This window comes from Bufo gargarizans, chromosome 2 (genome assembly GCF_014858855.1).
Source record: "Bufo gargarizans isolate SCDJY-AF-19 chromosome 2, ASM1485885v1, whole genome shotgun sequence".
NCBI lineage: Eukaryota > Metazoa > Chordata > Amphibia > Anura > Bufonidae > Bufo > Bufo gargarizans.
The window spans coordinates 395,960,845-395,981,350 of record NC_058081.1 but is presented as its reverse complement, the minus strand read 5'-3'; the positions used below and the strand labels follow the sequence as shown (position 1 = coordinate 395,981,350).

At 44.8% G+C, this 20,506-nt stretch overlaps 1 protein-coding gene across 1 annotated transcript in view; it reads left to right on the top strand.

Moving 5' to 3' along the window:
- GDF9 (growth differentiation factor 9) overlaps positions 1-16,982 on the top strand; it is a 51,898-nt gene extending 34,916 nt beyond the window's left edge. Inside the window, exon 2 of the mRNA XM_044277771.1 lies at positions 16,060-16,982. Coding sequence (XP_044133706.1) covers positions 16,060-16,982 — 923 coding nt within the window. The remainder of the gene's footprint in view (positions 1-16,059) is intronic.
- Positions 16,983-20,506: the final 3,524 nt, after the last annotated feature.

The following is a 20,506-nucleotide window of genomic DNA, read 5'->3' as shown; positions in this document are numbered from 1 at the left end:
CTGCTGACACCCTCTCCACTCTGTCCGGGGGCTCTACTTTTATAAGCGTTTAATAGAAGTGGTTCTGTAGACCTCTATGTGGAATCGGCTGACGAAGGTGTAAAAGGAGTAAGGCTGAGTTTACACTTGAGTTATTTGATCAGTTTTAGCCCCATAACTGCCCAAATAAGTGAAGTGATTCTAAGAGGTGAGGTCTATAAGATAGATATTTGGTCATTTAGGGGAACTGGGGGTGGCCAGTAGGCCAGGCTCCAATAAGATGGTGAGCATCCTCCAATTCATATATATTTTAAATTCGAAGAGTGATGCCTGTCATTTGCTTGTCATACTGACTCGCATTATTGTTTCACTACCACAGCAGACTCCCTATGCGTGTTCTACACCACTATACAGTCTCTCTGCAGCCAGGTAATGGCTGGCTTTAACGCGATTTGCCACAAATTAATTCGGATTGAATTTTTGAGAAATTCGCTCATCTCTAGTTACTATCCCACTTCTGTGTTTTCTTGCACAAACTCAGAAAATACGCTTTGGGTGATGGATGAGGATGTGGCACAGGAGGAAGCAAAGGAACAGGGATAATTTTCACGGTTATCAGACCAGTCGTCTACAGGTGGCTCGGCGGGTGGGTTCCTGCACCAAAGTGGCTTGGTACACAACTGTCCAGCCAGGGCACAGTTTTGGAGGATGATCACTGCATGGCTGGGGGGGGGGACAGGACAGCTTGCCATTGCCTCTGGGTAGCCTGGCACACATGACACTAAATGCTGCAGTGCCTGTGCAATGACTGCAGAGTTGCCCTCATTCTTAATGCTGATTACTGGCTGGCCATCCTGCTGGATCCCTGCTCCAAGGACAACGTGCCATACTTCTGTCCACTCCTGAGCGTGATCGTAAGATGCGCAAGTACAAGCACATGCTGGTAATTGAAACAAAGTTCGGTCGAATCCGAATAGTCACTGGTCCGCTCATCACTGACGTACAGTAAATCTACAGCTACCAGAAGGGATTAAAAAGCATGTGTTTGGACTGACACAACATGCATTAAAAGAAAATTGTTTTTTATCCACTACTTCATTGGCGCTGCCTCAATTTCTTTATTTTGTTCCACTAAAGAGCCATTTGGACACGGCTCCTGCAAGTCTGCGCACTGGTTCTTTGCTTTGGGATTGGCTATGAATCTTGGTGCACATTGTTACTGCCACTACTTCTGATGACTTGAATCTTGGTGCACAAGTCCATGATGATAAATTAGACCTGAAGGTAACATTGACCTGTAATACTGACACAGTAATCCAACAGCTAACAGAAGGGATTAGCTGATTAGCTTTGAATCTTGGTGCACTCTACATTGATGTAGACAGTGATAAATGACACTGGCCTGTAAAACTGATGGCACAGTACCTACATAATGGATTAACTATTAATGTGGGTGCACTAGAACATAATACACATGACGATATACACTCCCTGCAATTTTTAACTTCCAAGCCATCACACTGAGATTGGGCCACAAAAGTTGAATTCAGGAGGACATGTTCTGACTGAATATGTACCCTGCCAGAATCGGATCATATAGATGAATATGATCAGATTCTGGCAGGGTACATATTCAGTCAGAACATGTCCTCCTGAATTCAACTTTTGTGGTCTGCATCTGTACTCCTAAGCTCCATATCTTAATGAGACAAATGGAGCAGGAGGACAGAAAATGGTATCTCAACGGCCAGGGACAGCTTTTGGGGCAGTATATTGTACTGCACTGTGGTATGTGGTTCAGTTGTAAAACTACAACTCCCACCATGCCCTTCTGTAGGATGATGGCTTTAGTCTGTCAGGGAATGATGGGAGTTGGAGTTTTGCAACAGCTGGAGGGCCGCAGGTAGAGCATGCCTGTGCTATGGTATTGCTGACCCTTCCTACATTTAGTGCCCTACCTTCTGTCAATATGGGGACCCCTTTTAATTTTTTTCCAGGATCATTCGCAGCCTTCCCCTGAACAATATTCTGGGTCCAAAATAGAGGTACATTGTTCGCAATAGAAGGTAACGTTGCCATTTTAAATAGAAGGGTAGAAGTACGGGACATGGTAAGTAAGGGATAGGAAGTAGCCTTCCCTGAAACAGCACAGCGAAATACACCGTTAAAGGTAACGGAACTCCATAAAAGAGCATTTTTTCCCTCCAGAGTAGAATAATTACATTTCTAATGAGACAGGTAACTCGGCAAGAGCAATCTATAAATGAAAGCCATTTCCCTCAAAGATGGAGAAATGTAGAGAGGGTATGTGCTCTACATGCAATTAGGTGTTCCATAAGGCAGTTATCATTAATATGTAATATTTCCATTAATGAAGGGGTGGAAGACGTGAGTTACTATAACTATAGCAATTGGCAGAGTGTCAAGGCAAAAGAAAGCAAATCTGTACCCACTATTTTATGTAGTGTATGAATAGTAGCCCAAAAAGAAGTAAGCATTGCTCGGGTCCACCATATATGTATGAGAGGGCCCATCTGTTCGTCACACCTCCAACACAAGGGGGAGTATGTTGGCAATATTTTAGAAAGGCAGTAAGGGGTATAATGCCATCGGCACAGAAGTTTTCTAGATAGGATAAAGGGAGGGGGAGATTTCTAAATATAACATCTTTGGTAACTTGTTATGTTGGTTCTCAGCCTTAAATGGCATAGGTTAGCTCACCAACAGCACATTAATTATAGGGAAGGTAAGTGTGACACCCAAGTACAGAATGCTGCTATCCAAACACTTACATGGAAATGCATGCTGTAAATGTGACTTCACACGCTGCAGATTTTGTAGCCGAACTTTCCGCAAGTAAAAATATGTTCCATTCACTTGAATGAGGCTTGTAGAAATCGATGTGCTTGCCTTTCCATTCAAATTGGACTGATTTTCAGTTGCGGAACATTTTTACAAAAAATTCTGCAGTGTATGAAGGCACCCTAAGTGAGATTGAATATCGGTAAAGGCCCCCATAAAAGGTCAGAATAAAATTTTCTGGGAGTGCTACTTTAAGAAGCAGTTTCCTAAGGAAAGAAATTACGGGTGTAGATATTAGAGTAAACTGTATATTTCAAAGTGCATAATAAAATAACTGACATAAATATCAGATATCTGGCGTTGCAATATAGATGTAAGAGTGTCATTAAGATGAATATCCCAACCTTTCTTTCAAACAGCTGGAGCAGAAAAAACATGGTGATAACGCCTGACAAGCCTACGGATATCTTTTTGAATCAAGTGTATCTCTTGTAAACAAAGGATATCGGCTTGTAAATTATGAGCTTCTTTCCAGAGGAGGGATCTTTTACATGAGGAATTGAATCCCTTAACATCGAGATGTAACTGGTTTTCACATTTTAACTTTTTTATTCTTTTATATATATTTTTTTCTGATACTGTTGATCATCTTAGATGTGCTTTTCCACCAACAATTGTCTAGTCAATAGGTTCATGCCAAAATGCAGCATGCACACAACTGGTATCCATAGTTTGAGGACTGCAAAACCCTTAGGGCTCGCTCGTTCACATCACATGTTTTTGGCATTGCTTTTCACTAGTTTTTTTCATGCAAAATCTGTGCCAAAAAACTCCTCTAAAAATGTATTTATTTCAATGGGAAGCAGAACTTGGTTTTCCTCCATAATGGGGGAAAAAACAGCATGGAATATGTGCAGATTATTATATTTTTTTCAGTGTTTTTTTTTTTCTGAATCAGTTGTATGAGCATACCCGTACGGTCACATGAATGACCCCTAAGGGGTGTAGCTTTTTAGGAAAGGGGATATGACATAATATACAATATTTTATGCCATGATTGCTCCACAGTTCTGGTGTAAAATTCTGTCTCAAATTAAGCCAACAAATAGTTGATGTAAAGGTAAACAAAGGTATTTGCTCCAGATTTATCATCCAGTCTGAGCCTCTGTGATTAAATATGGCGCAGGGTTCGGCAGTTTTACTTAAAGGGTAGTTTGTTTTAGAGCTTCTCACAAATTAACTTCTGCTTTTGCTGGGAAAAGTGTGAGGATTCATTCCAGCCTCTTCCCCCCCCATGCTCTGTTCTGTTTATAATAACTTCTATCTGCCCCAGTGTGCTGTTTGTGCATCCTGAAGTTCTCCACAAGACTGGGGGTGTGTCCCAGTACTATACTGGTCTAGATTTCACTTGTGATACTTCTAGGCTGCTTACCAGAGAGACTGCTGAGAAAGCTGAACCTACCCCCCGACCCATCTTATCGCAGCTATGTAAAAACCATGCAACGCTTTCTTTGTTGGGTGAGAGTCGGTCACAGCTTTTATTTTCCTATTGATATTTTCCAACCAACTTTTTAATTCAACCATATAACAAAACACTCAGTCATAAGCAGTATGCCCCACGGAATCCCTCCGTTGGCAAGTCCAGCCGCCTTCTCCATCTCCATTGAATCACTGACCTCAGCTGTGACTTCTGTATGAATGATCTGCAAAATACAACATAGCAACGAGAAAACCACAACAGGGAGGGATGGTGGGAAGCTGCACAGGTGCCAGGAGAAAGACCGGGCAGGCTCCTGCCGCCCCATACATAACCTCAGGCAGAACCACCCCTAAGGGCCAATCGGATAACTGGGGCGGATAATAGGGAAAAATACAGCTCCTATCACCTCTTTATTCAGCCCTAGATGACACACACCCCTATCGGGCTATACCATTCCTTATAGCTGCTCTTTATATTGACCCTTTACTCCCCTTACTCCTCTGCAGTCCAATACGCCGTTGTTTATCCTCGGCGTTGACTAGACTGCTGAGAGAACTGAACCTACCCCCAACCCATCTTATCGCAGCTACGTAAAAACCATGCAACACTTTTTGTTGGGTGAGAGTCGGTCACAGCTTTTATTTTCCTATTGATATTTTACAACCAACTTTTTAATTCAACCGTATAACAAAACACTCAGTCATAAGAAGCAGTATGCCCCACGGAATCCCTCCATGGGAAAGTCCGCCTTCTTCTCCCTATCCATTGAATCACCGACCTCCGAGGAGCCCGTGTATCCCTACACGGCGCTCCGACCCCCACCCAACAAAAATAACGCTTGCTCAACGATATCTTGTAATCCCGATAGGAAGATGTCTAATCCGATATCATTCAAATGAACGCCATCTGGCCTCATAAGTCTCATATTGTCCCCTTCCAACTGGCGATGTCTCACTACTTCCCCAGCCCTGGAACTTATAAACCTGGAGATTCTGTTAACTGTTCTCCGGGTGCGCTCTATTGCCTGTGAATCCCTAGCTCCTTGCCACGAGACTCTGGGGATAATCTCGGACCACACCAAAATAACTTCATGAAAGAAGGAAGGGATGCGTTCCAGGTCTGCCTTGAGGGTAATTAGCTCTGCTATTTTTTAATGAGCAGAGATCAACTGCCTCTGGGAGGACCTGTGACCAGCACAGGCCTCTGACTCCTCTCTAGACGACTGAACTATTTCGGAAACGGAGGCTACGGCCGCCCGGCCTGTGTTCAGCACGCTGTCCTGCCCAGAATATATAGGAGTGTCCAACGAAACATATGGTGGGCTGGCATCTTAAAATAAATTAGATCAATAAATGAGGGCAAATATATGAAGCATAACATGTAGATCTCAATCTGCCTATACGTTGAACCTCAGCTTCAGGTAAACCTGCCCTAGCTGCCTCGGTAGCCGCGCCTATGTGGAAAGAATGAGGGCCAAATTCTGCCGCTGGGAGGTCTAATGCCAATAGGCAGCAACGCAAAATCACTATGAATTGGAAAAGTGTTAATGGACTGCCGTCAGCATGAGGTTGGTAAGCTGGAGCCTGTGCGCGGGTGCGGTTCCACTCCATAACCACAGCATGGGGGCAAATAGGGACATCTACCTTATGTAACGGAAGCAAAGACCCTTGTGCCCATAAATAATTTTTGGATCGGCGTATAAGGATCCTAAGGGGTGATTCAGTAATGAAAACATAAAAAAACAAAGTATGGGGACCGCGCTCTCAATGAACAGTTTGTCAGTTATTGAATCCTAGAAGGACAGAGAACTGAAATCTCATCCAGCTATCAGAGGTGATAATCGCAGAGACGTGTTGTTCATGCGAAAAAGTTGTAATCCACCTCCTACTGGTCCGCAGCTCTCGTCGTGAGTCACCAACCACTGATTCCAGACACCGGACCCGAATACCTTCGAGAAGGAACAGAACAGATGGTGCAATACCCTCGATATCTTTTAAGGTAAGGGGTTTATTGTACTCACAATTTTTAAGTTACAAGCATGCACATAGAATTGCCCGACCCGGGTTTCGCTATTAGCTTCTTCAGGGGCTGCGATGCTAACGCCGCTGCAGGCCACGAGTAAAAGATCACTTCTACCCCGGAACCAAAACGGACTTATGTCTGTGGAGGCTCCAGTCCTGGATGGACTGGAGCCTCCAGACATAAGTCCATTTTGGTTCCGGGGGAGAAGTGATCAATAACTCGTGGCCTTCAGCGGCGTTTGCATCGCAGCCCCTGAAGAAGCTGCTCCCCCCCACAATTTAATGGTTTAGACCTTGGAGATCCTGCGGCTCTCCCCTCAATAAATTGACCTAGACCTCCAGGGTCCTGCTTTACCCTAAATATAATGGTCCAGACCTCCAGGGTCCTGCTCCCCCCTCCTCCAAGATATAATGGTCCAGTGTCGTGTTCCCCCCTATATAATGGTCCAGACCATACCTCCAGGTCCTGCTCCCCCCTTCTCCTTAAATGTACTGGTCCAGACCTCCAGGGTCCTGCTCCCCCCTCCTCCCTAGATATAATGGTCCAGGACTCCAGGAGTAAATTTTACCAGTCCTAGAGTCAGCCAGCCCTCACCTCACAGCCACTTGAACGTCTGAAAGCCCACACTCCAGCAGTGCTGCCAGGCCCAGCAGCACGCAGCTTAGCTGTACGCTCCACCTATTCCACTTCCGGGCCAGTAGGACTGCCGCCCAGACTGGGAGCGGGACCACTCCCTCTCCTCACTGCAGGTAAGCCTCTCTGCCTCCAGCCGCCCTCCTATCGCACTGCCCACAGCCTACAAACCCTGTGTCACGGAAGGTGTACAGGAAACAAGACAATGCAAAATGAATATATGACTCACTGGGTCCAAAACTAAGGAACAAAAACAGACCTGGCTCTCTCCCTTACTGCTCAGCCTATGCGATAATCCCAATGGTGGATGATCGCATATCCTCGTACCTTGACTATATAACACCTGAACACCCTACAATAGTGAAGGGACACGACCACCGGCTCCCTACACTAGACACGGAGGGAGTCGGGGTCACCTGGGATCCAGCAAACAGAAAATCACAAATGAATGTACAACACTTAACTTGTAGAAGACTGGGAAATAGGATCAGCATGCACACACACTCCAGGAAGCTGTATAAACCGCACACTAATGCATTATGGGGAGGAATTTAAAGGGATGCAATCAGTCCAACTACATGACAGCTGAGAGAGGCTAATGAGATCAGGAACTGAAAACCAAAACAAAGAAAACTCAAGGAGGAGGTTCTGAAAGGCTTCTGTCAGAGCTTCTCCGCTGTCTGGTTGTGACAGTACCCCTCCCTCTACGAGTGGACTCCGGACACTCAGAGCCCACCTTCTCAGGATGGGACCTATGGAAAGCCCTGATGAGACGAGTGGCCTTAATGTCCGTCACTGGGACCCACATCCTCTCCTCAGGACCATAACCCTCCCAATGAACCAGGTACTGGAGAGAACCGCGGACAAGACGAGAATCCACAATCCTAGAGACCTGAAATTCAAGATTCCCATCAACCATAATCGGAGGAGGAGGCAAAGGCGAGGGTACAATGGGTTGAACATAAGGTTTCAATAAGGACTTATGAAAAACATTATGGATCTTCCAAGTCTGAGGAAGATCAAGACGGTAGGCAACAGGATTGATGACAGACAGGATTTTGTAAGGCCCAATAAACCTAGGACCCAACTTCCAGGAGGGAACCTTCAATTTGATATTCTTGGTAGACAACCACACCAGATCACCAACATTCAGGTCCGGACCAAGCACACGTCTCTTATCTGCCACACGCTTATATCTCTCACTCATGCTCTTTAGATTATCCTGAATCTTTTGCCAAATAGATGACAAAGACGAGGAGAATCTGTCCTCATCAGGTAAACCAGAAGACCCCTCTCCCGAGAAAGTCCAAAACTGCAATGGAAACCCAAATGCACCAAAAAATGGTGACTTATCAGAGGACTCCTGACGACGGTTATTTAAAGCAAACTCAGCAAGGGACAAAAAAGAACACCAATCCTCCTGATTCTCCGCCACAAAACAGCGCAGATATGTCTCCAGATTCTGATTGACGTGCTCTGTCTGGCCATTCGACTGCGGGTGGAAAGCAGAAGAGAATGACAACCGAACCCCCAAGCGAGAACAGAAAGCCTTCCAGAATCTGGAAACAAACTGCGTGCCCCTATCAGAGACTATGTCTGAAGGAATACCATGCAATTTGACAATGTGATCAATAAATGCCTGCGCCAGCGTCTTAGCATTGGGCAAACCAGGAAAAGGGATGAAATGCACCATTTTGCTAAAACGGTCCACCACCACTAGAATCACAGTCTTCCCCGAGGAACGAGGCAGGTCTGTAATGAAGTCCATGGACAGATGTGTCCAAGGATGGGAAGGAATGGGTAAGGGAAGGAGAGGACCTGATGGCCGTGAATGAGGGACTTTGGCACGAGCGCAAGTCTCGCAGGCTGCCACAAAACCCTCAACCGACTTACAAAGCGCAGGCCACCAGAATCTCCGAGCGATGAGATCCACTGTGGCTCTTGCCCCCGGGTGCCCAGCAAGGACCGTATCGTGGTGTTCCTTAAAAATCTTGTGTCTTAAAGCGAGAGGCACAAACAACCTCCCAGGAGGACAAAGATCAGGAGCCTCTGACTGGGCTGCCTGCACCTCTGCCTCAAATTCAGGAAAAAGAGCAGAGACCACCACACCTTCAGCCAAAATGGGACCCGGGTCTTCAAAATTCCCACCTCCCGGACAGGGCCATCTTTACCAAAGGGCAAAAGGGGCAGCTGCCCTGGGCCCAGTTGCTCCTGGGGGGCCCAGGGCAGCTGCCTCTTGAGCCCTGCTAGCTACTGCCCCGGGTGTCAGGCTGTCGGCTACACAGGCATCATGATCGTACTGTGTTAATGATCTTAATTCTAGGACCTTAATGAGTTTTGCTCTAGGACCTTAATGACATCATTACCATGTGACCAGTAACCTAGCAATTACTGGTCACATGGCTATGAGGTCATCACAGGTCCTGAGTGTTGCAGAAGTTAACTGTGGAGCTTTTTTGTGTAAAGATTACATCAGAAAAAGGTGACAGGGGCTGTTATGCTAATATACTGTAAACTACTGTATAGTGGGGTATCTGTATATTGTGTGGTGAGCTATATATTGTGTGGTGGGCTGTATACTGTGGGGGGGGGTGGCCTGTATACTGTGTGGTGGGCTGTATACTGTGGGGGGCCTGTATAGTGTAGGGGGGCCTGTATAGTGGGGGGGGGGGAGTGCTGTACTGTATAGTGTGGGGGGCTGTATCGTGTATAGTTTGGGGTGCTGTATACAGTGAGGTGTTGTATACCGTGAGGTGCTGTATACTGTGGGCTACTATACTGCTCTACTATATACTGTGGGGTACTGTATAGTGTGGGGTGCTAAACTGCATACTGTGTGGTGCTGTATACTATAGGGTGCTATACTGCATACTGTGGGGTGCTGGGGTGCCCTGTAACACTAGGGTGAGCCGAGCCCTGGTCTCCTTCCTGCAGAGCGGTTCCCACTTCCAGCCTGAGCCCAGTTGCCCAGAGCACTGATCCTGAGCCGCTGGAGTCTTCAGAACTGGAAGTATTTACAGTCATTCACTGGACTCTACCAGATGTGTGGATTTTTTGTGTGTGTGTTGTGGTGGAGGGCGTGATTGCCTGCTAAGGTGTGGGAAGGTGGGATCCAGGGGGCCCAAGTAAATTTTTGCCCAGGGTACAATCAATATTAAAGACGGCCCTGATCCCGGAAGCTGTATAAACCGCACACTAATGCATTATGGGGAGGAATTTAAAGGGATGCAATCAGTCCAACTACATGACAGCTGAGAGAGGCTAACGAGATGAGGAACTGAAAACCAAAACAAAGAAAACTCAAGAAGGAGGTTCTGAAAGGCTTCTGTCAGTGCTTCTCAGCTGTCTGGTTGTGACACCCTGCAGATAGAGCTTTCTCTGTCTGTCTGTCCTGGAGGGGCCTGCGACCCCTGTAGCTATAACACATGAATTAAAAAAATTATAATAATCCTCAGCAGGCAGCCCGGGCCCCCAGTGGCGTAGGGCCCCATAGCCATTGCTATGGCTGCTATGGTGATCCCTACGCCCATGCGCCTACACTCACGCCGGGTATGTTCTTTTCTCCAATCTTTTATGGCCTGGCGAATTATGCTTGGTGACATCAGGCAAACCCCCAACTTAAGGTGAAAACTGACACCTGCTAGCCGCTGTTGCGCAAGTACGGCAGAAACCCAGAGTGTTGGCCATAACAAATACAAGATTGTCACCTGGAAGGTATCCTCAGGCAATGCATCATTGGGTGTAATTCTCGCTTGCCTTACCATGTCCTGACCATGTCAAAGGCGTCAGCGACGCTCTCACCAATGACATCAGGCTTTCGTCAGCAAATCCCATAGGTGCCGCAGGCAGGGGAGGCCTTCCTTGCTGGCTTCCGGCAGGATACTCTGAAATTCCTGCCATTGGAATCGAGAGAGAGCGTCAGCAGCAGAATTAAGTACGCCTGGTACATGGCGAGCGCGAAACCAGAAATTGAGCTGTAGGCAGAGAAGCACTAAATGACAGAGCAGCGTCAGTACTGGAGGGGACCAAGAAGTTAGCTTATTTATACTGAAAGCCACTGCCATGTTGTCAGTCCAAAAACATACTCGTTGATTAGCGAATTTGTGGCCCAAAAAATTAACAGCTACAATGATGGGAAATAATTCGAAGAGGGTAATATTAGAACAAAGGCCGGAGTTGCGCCATTCCTTGGGCCATGGGGAAGCGCACCACTCATTGCCAAGTATTGCCCCAAAACCTGTGGAACCAGCTGAATCAGTGAATAAGGACAAGTCAGGTGGTGATATTTCCGGCCCTTGATAACCCGTGTGGCCGTTTGTAGATTTCCAGAAAATTGATGCCAGACCCGTAAATCCATTTTTATCTGTCTATTTAAACGGACATGGTGATGTGGTTTAACCACGCCGCGGGTAGTGAGGGATAGGCAGCGGGAGAAAACTCGTCCCATGGGCATAATTCTACATGCGACAACTAGGGAACCCAACAGTGACTGCTTTTGTTTTAACGTGACGGATTTGGATGCTATAAAACATTGGATTAATCAGACTAGGTTCTGTAATTTATCCTGGGGGAGGCGGAAAACCATTGAGATGGTATCTATTTCAATGCCTAGATATGTAATGGTCATATTGGGACCACAGGTTTTGTCCTCAGGGGAACACAGAACTTAAACGTAAAATAACGGAACGTGTTAAGGAGGTATTCACATTGATTAGTATTACTCGGGGAGACAAACAGAAAATCATCCAAGTAGTGTGTTAAAGACTGGGAGCCCGACTCGTATCTAATCACACATTCCAGGAAGGTGCTAAACATCTCAAAATAATGGCATGAGATGGAGCAACTAGTGATGAGCGGGAGGTGCCATATTCGATTTCGCGAATATTCAAATGAATATTCGTCAAAATTGAATATTCGTAATTATTCCAATTATCGCGAATAATATGCGATTTAATTAACCGCATATTGCGATTATTTCTTTTGTTAGTATAAGGCAACGTTCCTATGCTAATTGACTATGGCCAGGCTAATATGTGTATTTTACGAAATTTCGTAATATTGCTCTAACTTCGTCTTTTAGAATATTACGAATATTCTAAAAGACGAAGTTCGAGCAATATTAAGAATATATGTAAAAGGTTGAAATCGCAATGCGATTAATATAACTCGAAGTAATCGCTTGGCGATTTCAACTTGGCACTGCTATATTTCATATTAGGCTAGAATTAACGAATATGGAATATAGCAGTGTCAAGTTGAAATTGCAATTCGATTATAATAACTTGAATTAATCGGATTGCGATTTCAACTTAACACTGCTATATTCCATATTCGTTAATTCTAGCCTAATATGGAATATAGCAGTGCTAAGTTGAAATCGCCATGCGATTACTTCAAGTTATATTAATTGCATTGCGATTTCCACTTTTTACGTATATTCTTAATATTGCTCTAACTTCGTCTTTTAGAATATTTGTAATATTCTAAAAGACGAAGTTAGAGCAATATAACAAATATTCTAAAAGACGAAGTTAGAGCAATATAACGAATATTCTAAAAGACGAAGTTAGAGCAATATTTCGAAATTTCGTAAAATACCCATATAGATTGTAATTTAGCTAAAATGGAATATAGCAGTGTTAAGTTGAAATCGCAATTCGATTATTATAACTTGAATTAATCGAATTGCGATTTCAATGTAATTCTCAAATCCGACAGTACATTCTAGTATATGGAGACGTTCTCATGGTGATGGGGACGCTCCATGAGCACGGAAGTCGGCAGAAGCGGCAACGGGCACTGACTGGAGCAGCCAGAAAGCCAGGAATCCAAAGGACAGGTAAGAACAACTTTAGGGAAGTGGGAAAGAAAAAAATATAACAATAAAAAAAAAAAAAATTATATTTGATTTCGCGAATACATAGAACGATATTCTAAATATTCTCGAAATCTCGATATTCGAGAAAAAAAATTCGCAATTCTAATATTCGCGCTCAACACTAGGAGCAACCCATTGGAAGACGGGTGTCGTAATGGTACATATCGTCTATCATACAACCCAGTAGGTGATAACAGTTTGGGTGGACGGGGAGTAAACTGAAAGCCGCCTTAGCTAATAGCACCCCTTGGCCAGTCTGTCTGACTAGGGCCACTGCTCAGTCGAAAGGGACATAGGTGACTGATGAAGCTACTTTTGAAATGGCGTCGTTAACCGAAGCGCCTTTGAGGAAGGACAAATGGTGGATCAACCTGAATTTCCCTGGTTCCTTTTTTTGGATAAGGCCTAAGGGGGGGGAGGGAGGGAATGGCCCCACTAGTCTACCTAATGAGACTTCTTTTTTTTTTTAAAATTGGGCGAAGCTGTACTAGGTGGTCTAAGGTTGATTTTAAGTTTTGAAAAAACAGGGGTAACCTTGAATAATTGAAAGGTATGAAAAAACCAAAAGTGAAACGAAAACGTAATTGGGCCACCACATCTTTACAGGGGTAATTATTTAGCCAATGTGACATGGTGTGAACGCTCACCGGGGTCTTTCCCACCAGTGGCGGGAGAAGGCTTGTGGCCGTGGGGGTTACAGGAGCAGCGGACGACTGGGTGGGCTCCTCCACACTGAGCACTAATGTTTATACTTGCACAAGGAAAAAAATTTATTTACAGTGCCCTTCATTATAGATCCAACAGGCCCCTTGTCTGCACACAGCCACTGGCCCTTGTCCAGTTGCTGGAGGGCCAGCGGCCGCGGAAAAAAAGGGGTTTGATTTTTTTTTTTTGCGCTAACATGAGCCTTATCCACAAGCTTTCACACCCAACCAATTTCTGGGTGCAATGCCAACCGTCGACGGAACTCTTCATCGTATCGCCACCATGCTGAACCACCGGATCGGTCCTGCGAGACGAACGGCTGGCCGTTCGCCTGTCATCACGTCTCCTTTCGGTCCTTGACCCGCCAGAACTGAGTACGCTGGAGAATCTGAAGAAGCCGGCGACCGCCACCTGGATGACCTGGCTATCCCTGTGACTCCTACGAGAGGTCCTGGAGCTGGGGATGGGATGCCGACCTGCAGCCGGGGATCTTGATCTAGCTGTCGATCGGCCTGTGGGGGTTAATGGCGGCGGTGCAGGGGTTAATGGAGGAGGGGTGGCTGATGGCCTCCCTTCCTGTGGCTCCAGATGCTCCATGTTAGGAGTAATAAAAGGAGGTGCAGGGGTTAAGGGGACATGAGACATGGGAGGGGACTGGAGGGGTAGGCACCGCCTGTGAATTATCCTGTGGCAGGGCAATTGAGGATGGGTTAATGACGAGGGTGTTCTTCTCAGCAGAGGAGACATTACTAGGGCGATTTCCCATATTACTGTACACATGGAGCGGCAGTGGTGCGCTGTGTAGGCTCCCTGAGAGCTCCTGAACAGCCGGGGGCTTGTAATCCTGCCAGCAGGCGAGGTATGAAAGCCAGCCCTTCGCTGTGTAAGCGGGCTGCGAGCGCAGCCATAAGGTCTTGTTCCATGGTCATACCTGATGAAGCTGCACAGGTGCCAGAAGAAAGACCGGGCAGGCTCCTGCCGCCCCATACATAACCTCAGGCAGAACCACCCCTAAGGGCCAATCGGATAACTGGGGCGGATAAGGGTCCATTCGCACGTCCGCAAAATGGATCCGCATCCATTCCGCAATTTTGAGGAACGGGTGCAGACCCATTCATTTTCAATGGGGCTGGAATGTGCTGTCCGCATCCACATTTGCGGATCCGCACTTCCGCATCCGTGCTTCCGTTTCCGCAAAAAAATAGAACATGTCCTATTCTTGTCTGCAATTTGCGGACAAGAACAGGCATATTCTATTAGTGCCGGCAATGTGCGGTCCGCAAAATACGGAATGCACATTGCCGCTTTCCGTGTTTTGCGGATCCGTGGCTCCGTGTATCCGCAAAACACGTTGCGGACGTGTGAATGGAGCCTAATAGGGAAAAATACAGCTCATATCACCTCTTTATTCAGCCATAGATGACACACACACCTATCGGGCTATACCAGTGATAGGCAACCTGCGGCTCTCCAGCTGTTGCAAAACTACAACTCCCACCATGCCCTGCTGTAGGCTGAAAGCTGTAGGCAGTCTTTGCATGCTGGGAGTTGTAGTTCTGCAACAGCTGGAGAGCCGCAGGTTGCCTATCACTGGGCTATACCATTCCCTATAGCTTCTCTTTATATTGACCCTTTACTCCCCTTACTCCTCTGCAGTCCAAAACCAATCCTAATCCTTGCCCCTATCCTTGGCACACATGGGCTGAAGTAAATCTGGGTCCTAGACTCTAAACCAGGCATGCTCAACCTGCAGCCCTCCAGCTGTTAGAAAACTTCAAATCCCAGCATGCCTGAACAGCCTACAGGTATCAGCCTACAGCAGGGCATTGTGGGAGTTGTAGTTTTACAACAGCTGGAGGGCCGCAGGTTGAGCATGCCTGCTCTAAACCATAGACTCTTGCCTCAACATGTTCCTGCATGTCTCTGTAAAGACATAAGGAATCCAAGCTAGGTCTTCCAGAAGATTTATACTTTTTTTTTTTTTTTAAGATCTCTGGGACAGCCTGGGGAAGTTGGCAATTATAAATTGGTCTTGTCCATGCGGCAGTTCACTTGGACATCCATACAAGGCATGGGCTGCACTGAGATTTAGGACTACAAAGTCAGTGTAGTCCTAGCCTAACTTGAAGTTGGCACATTTCAGGCCAGACAGTGGAAGTAGTAGAATTACTATGCCTACTGAACATTTTAATTGATATACTGGTATAGTGCATGTGACCTCTGTAGCCAATCGCTGTCCTCCAGTGTTGAAATGACCACTTTGAAATGTGGCTGCTGTGGTTGTATCCAGGTACATAACTGCTGCTATTTGTAAACAAACAGTGACAGGAGAACTGCACCAGCACAGCAGAGAACAGCACTGGAGAACTGCATGCGTATTACATGTTTTATTATATTAAATCATTCTATGGGTTGCAAGATTTTTAATCTCAGACAAAATTTTATTTGTAATTTATAGTAAGGGATTTGCACAATATCCTTTTGGTGTTACTTAGTGTGTATATATGATACATTTGAATAAATCCTGTTAATTATTTTTTATTTTTTTTACCCAATCCAGGACATACGAAATACCAGGATTTAACTTTCAATGTTGACAGTGTATCTATCTTGGAGCAGAACCTTCGATCTGTCTTGCTTTACTCTGTTAACAAACGATATTCGTCAAATATCACCTGTGTTTGTACCCTGGAAATCTACAATGGTGAAATTACAGGCCCGATCTGCCCTAGAGTCCCCCACACTTTTGAATTCCAACTCCGGAAGAGACAAAGATGGGTTGAGATTGATGTAACTACTTTCCTTCAACCATTTGTTTCAAGCAGGCAAATTATTCATCTGTCCGTTAACTTAACATGCCTTTGGGACAAGCAGCACTATATTTTTGGGATTATGGGACCATTACAGATTACAAGATCTCCCCCATGTCTACTTCTGTACTTAAATGACACTAGCAACAAGGCCTATCACAGACGAAAAATGCATGTGGAACCCCTAAACTGGTCTCGTGAACACATTCTTTCACACTTAAAAGATCTACCAGAAGATATACCAACAACCATAGTGTCTCGCCATCGTAGGGGACAAGATGTTGAAATTGCCAGCCCACCTCATGAATCAATGGCATACAATTTCACTAAGCTTTTCAAGGAATTTGTATACCATCAAAATGAATGTGAACTTCATAAGTTTCGACTTGGCTTTCGTCAACTGAATTGGGACAAATGGATACTAGCACCACATCGGTACAGTCCAGATTACTGTAAAGGAGATTGCCCTAGGGTGGTTGGCCATAAGTATGGCTCTCCAGTGCACACCATAGTTCAAAATATAATCTATGAAAAGGTGGATTCATCAATTCCTCGCCCCTCTTGTGTCCCGTCTGAATATCGACCTATGAGTGTACTGACAATTGAACCTGGTAACTCTATTGCTTATAAAGAGTATCAAGATATGATTGCAACTAGATGTACTTGCCGTTAACCTTTTTCTTTGGCACTTGTTTCGTCTTGTCTCCAGCAATATTTTTCCCATTCCATCATGTTTAATATTCTAGGAACACTGATGTTTTCCTTAAATGGGTTGTCTGGTTTCAGGAGGAAACTGGATAACACGTATGATTCACTAGCAATAAAGTATAGACCGTTGCCTACCTTCCAGCTCCAACGTTGCTACCCTGGTTCCACTGGCAAGGCTTTGTTTACCTGGCTGCAGCAGTGAAATCACATCGACCGCCTGTAACTGCTGCAGCCAATCACTGGCCTCACCTGTGTAATGAAGAGGCCAGTGTTTGACTGCAGTGGTCACATGTCAACATGACCTCTGCTTCAGGTGGGTAAACCGAGCCCAGATGGGAGAACTGGAGCTGTGGCGCAGGATCTATTAGGTGAGTAATGATCTATTTTTTTTTTAGTGCAGCGGGATTGCATGTGCAGTCTGGGTTCCTCCTGAATGAGACAACCCCTTTAAAGGGGTAAAACAAGTTATCCCCTGTCCACTTGATACATTACAACTGTTAGATTGGTAGGGATCTGACTACAGGTTTCCCCACCAATCCTGAGAATGGGAGTTCTGGTCCCCCATCTGAATGCAGCATCATGTCAAGCATGCAAGCTGCTGCTCCAAACATTCTTGATAGGATTCCAGTGACTAGGGGATACCTTATTCTAAATGTGACAACTCTTTAAATTGTGTATTATAATATAATCAAACTATATTACATTATTATAATATGACGACATCTAAAAAGAACGGGCATAATTAAGACATTGCAGTCTACCGATCATGAACATTTCTCCATTTCAGTGAGCACTGGGCTCCCCTTTTTCCTTTCTGGTAGTAATTTCATTATTGCTCTATTTGGGGAAATTTCTGCCAAGTAGGCCATATGTGCATTGCTTTGCAACAAAATGAAGACCAGCAAGCATGTGCAATGAAGAGGCTCATGGGCACAGGTTGACAGTTTTTTTTTTTTCCACTTTAAAAAGATATTTTAATGCTGCAGTGTTGTAGATTTTAATACCTAAAGGTCCCCAGATGCCAAGAAGGAGGTTTTAAGGTTGCTGGTCACTTTTTAAATTTTTTTTTAAAGAGCAGGTCAAATGGTTGTCCAGGGGACAACTGCCTTCCTTCCGCAGTGGTTTCTGGGGAAAAAAGTTGTCTGAATTTTGAAGACAACCTCCTTTATACAACATGGTAATAATGCCCCCTTATGTGAATTGTAATTGGCGCTATGTCTTATTGCGCTTTTGCTAAATGACTGCGTCCAAGTCTTACATGTCAAGTGGTAGCATTTTGATCAATGTCTCAAAGTAAAAAATGGGTAGATAGTTATGTAGTAAGAATTTTAGGAAGGTCTGTGGGGATGTTGAAGTTGAATAGGACTGCATGTAAATATATTTCCAAGATATTTACGATACTCTGGCACCTCTTCATTGAATAATGGAATGATTTCCGTTTAATAGTCCTAATTTGTTAATATGACATATTTAAAGACTGGAGCTCTCTAATGAGATGCTCTTTTATTGTCTAAACTTGTGAGACCATTGAGAAATGTATTTGGTCCCTCTAGCTTTAGCTTGAGGAGCCTCCAATGAAAACTGGGTAAGCGGGTACATACTAACACATTCTAGTCTATTATCGGGAGTCTTTTACCCCTGCTGCGCGCGTTAAATAACACTGTCTTTAAAATGTCTTTTAAAGCTGTTTAAGTAGGAAAACATATTGTATAAGCACCTGACTAGTTTCATCTTAGCGTTGAGCATAGTGCCTTTACCCTTCTGTACTTCTATCATGCTTCCTTTTGTAACAAGTAGAACCTAAGGAGAAGGCACCAATATCGCAATGAATGTTTCTGGTAGGCCATATACCAAAATGTTAGCTGTCACTATACACAAAATTAAAGGGGAGAATGCAAAACCTGCCTCATGTCATTATTATTTTTAACTTTACATGGTGGAAATGTAAAGATGAGAAAATTACAATCTAACATAAGTATGGAGAAAGATAAAAATAGAACTGTTTATTTTGTCATTTTAAAGTGTAACCGTTTTTTTCCCCCTGTATAGGGCCAGAGATGGGGGAATATTTTTCGAATATACTGTAGTTTAGGGGTGGCCAACCTGTGGCTCTTGAGCCGCATCCAGCTCTTTTCTTCTACTGCTTCCCAGCTCCACAGCTAGAGCCGCACTTAAGCTGGCTCACTCTCCACCCCATGCTCAATCTCTTTTCCTGATCGGGCAATGTTGCTACTTTGCAGCTCCAGCTTACTCTCCACTATGTCCTGATGCACACAGTGTGAGAACGTAGTACGTGGAGACACGCCTGTGTTGTGCTCATCCGGTCACAGTGGAGAGTGTCAGACCTGGGGGGGGAGGGGGGGTTCAGATCTGAGCATGTAGGGAGGGGGGAGAGAACTGAGGCTCTGACACTGGGAGTCTGATTTGTGTTGTCTGATCCGAGCATTGGGGATCTTATTTTGGGGGTCTTATTTGGAGGTCTGAGGTAAGGTTGGCCACCCCTGCTGTAGTTTATTTAGAGAAATCGTTCATTTATAGCAGACAATGGGATGAGAAATATCCCTTAGCCGCACTCTCTAAATTAGCGTTGCCAAGGCACATCAGTCTTTTTAGTACATTACAATGCAGTACTGACTGGGAAGACTTGCTGGACTGCTGCCCTCACATAGTGGACAATAGATTAATATCTATACCCTAAATATAGATTCATCTCCATGCGATTTCTCACTGATCACCATGGCCAGCACTGTCTGAGTGAATCTGCTGTATTCCCAGCAAGCTGAGTAACTAACCAGCTGCTGGGAGATGCATGACAGCAACCAGAAAGTGCTCGCTCTTGTCAATGCAGGGAGGCAAGCAGAAGCTGTTCTACTGTATATAAGGACAGTTAAATACTAGATATAAATTCTGTGAGTTTTCTGCATCTGCATGTCCGTTCTGCAAAAGAGAATATAACCTATTATTGGCTGCAAATGTGGGACACAGACCTATTCACGATAATGGGTCCACAAAAAAGGATGCAACAAGATGTCGTCTGTATTTTGTAGACAGCAAAATACATATGGTTGTGTGAATGCATCTTAAGCTTTAAGTGCATAAATTGAGAACAGGGGTTATTTTTTTGTTTCGGATTATTCCATTCTGTATTGTCGTATTGGACAGCAGCATTTTGAAAGGGCATCTATTTGTCAAAAATGCATGATAAACAAAGTTGGCTTGTCAGGAGGGCATTCATCATAGAGCAGGGCCACTGCATCACTACACTGAGCAAGGCAGTGGTGTGGGATATAACATTGCTTTGCCTGGTTCCCCTCAGAGGATATTATAGATGGGGTGTAGGCAGGAGAAAACTTGGCATCCTAAGATTTAGCTGGCTCCCAAATCAAGGCAACTGGACTTGCTGTAGATTTCTTGAAAACTTTTCACTCGTTCTTCCAACGAGCTTTCTCAATTCTGAGTGACTACAAGAATTCTCTGGGAATAAATGTA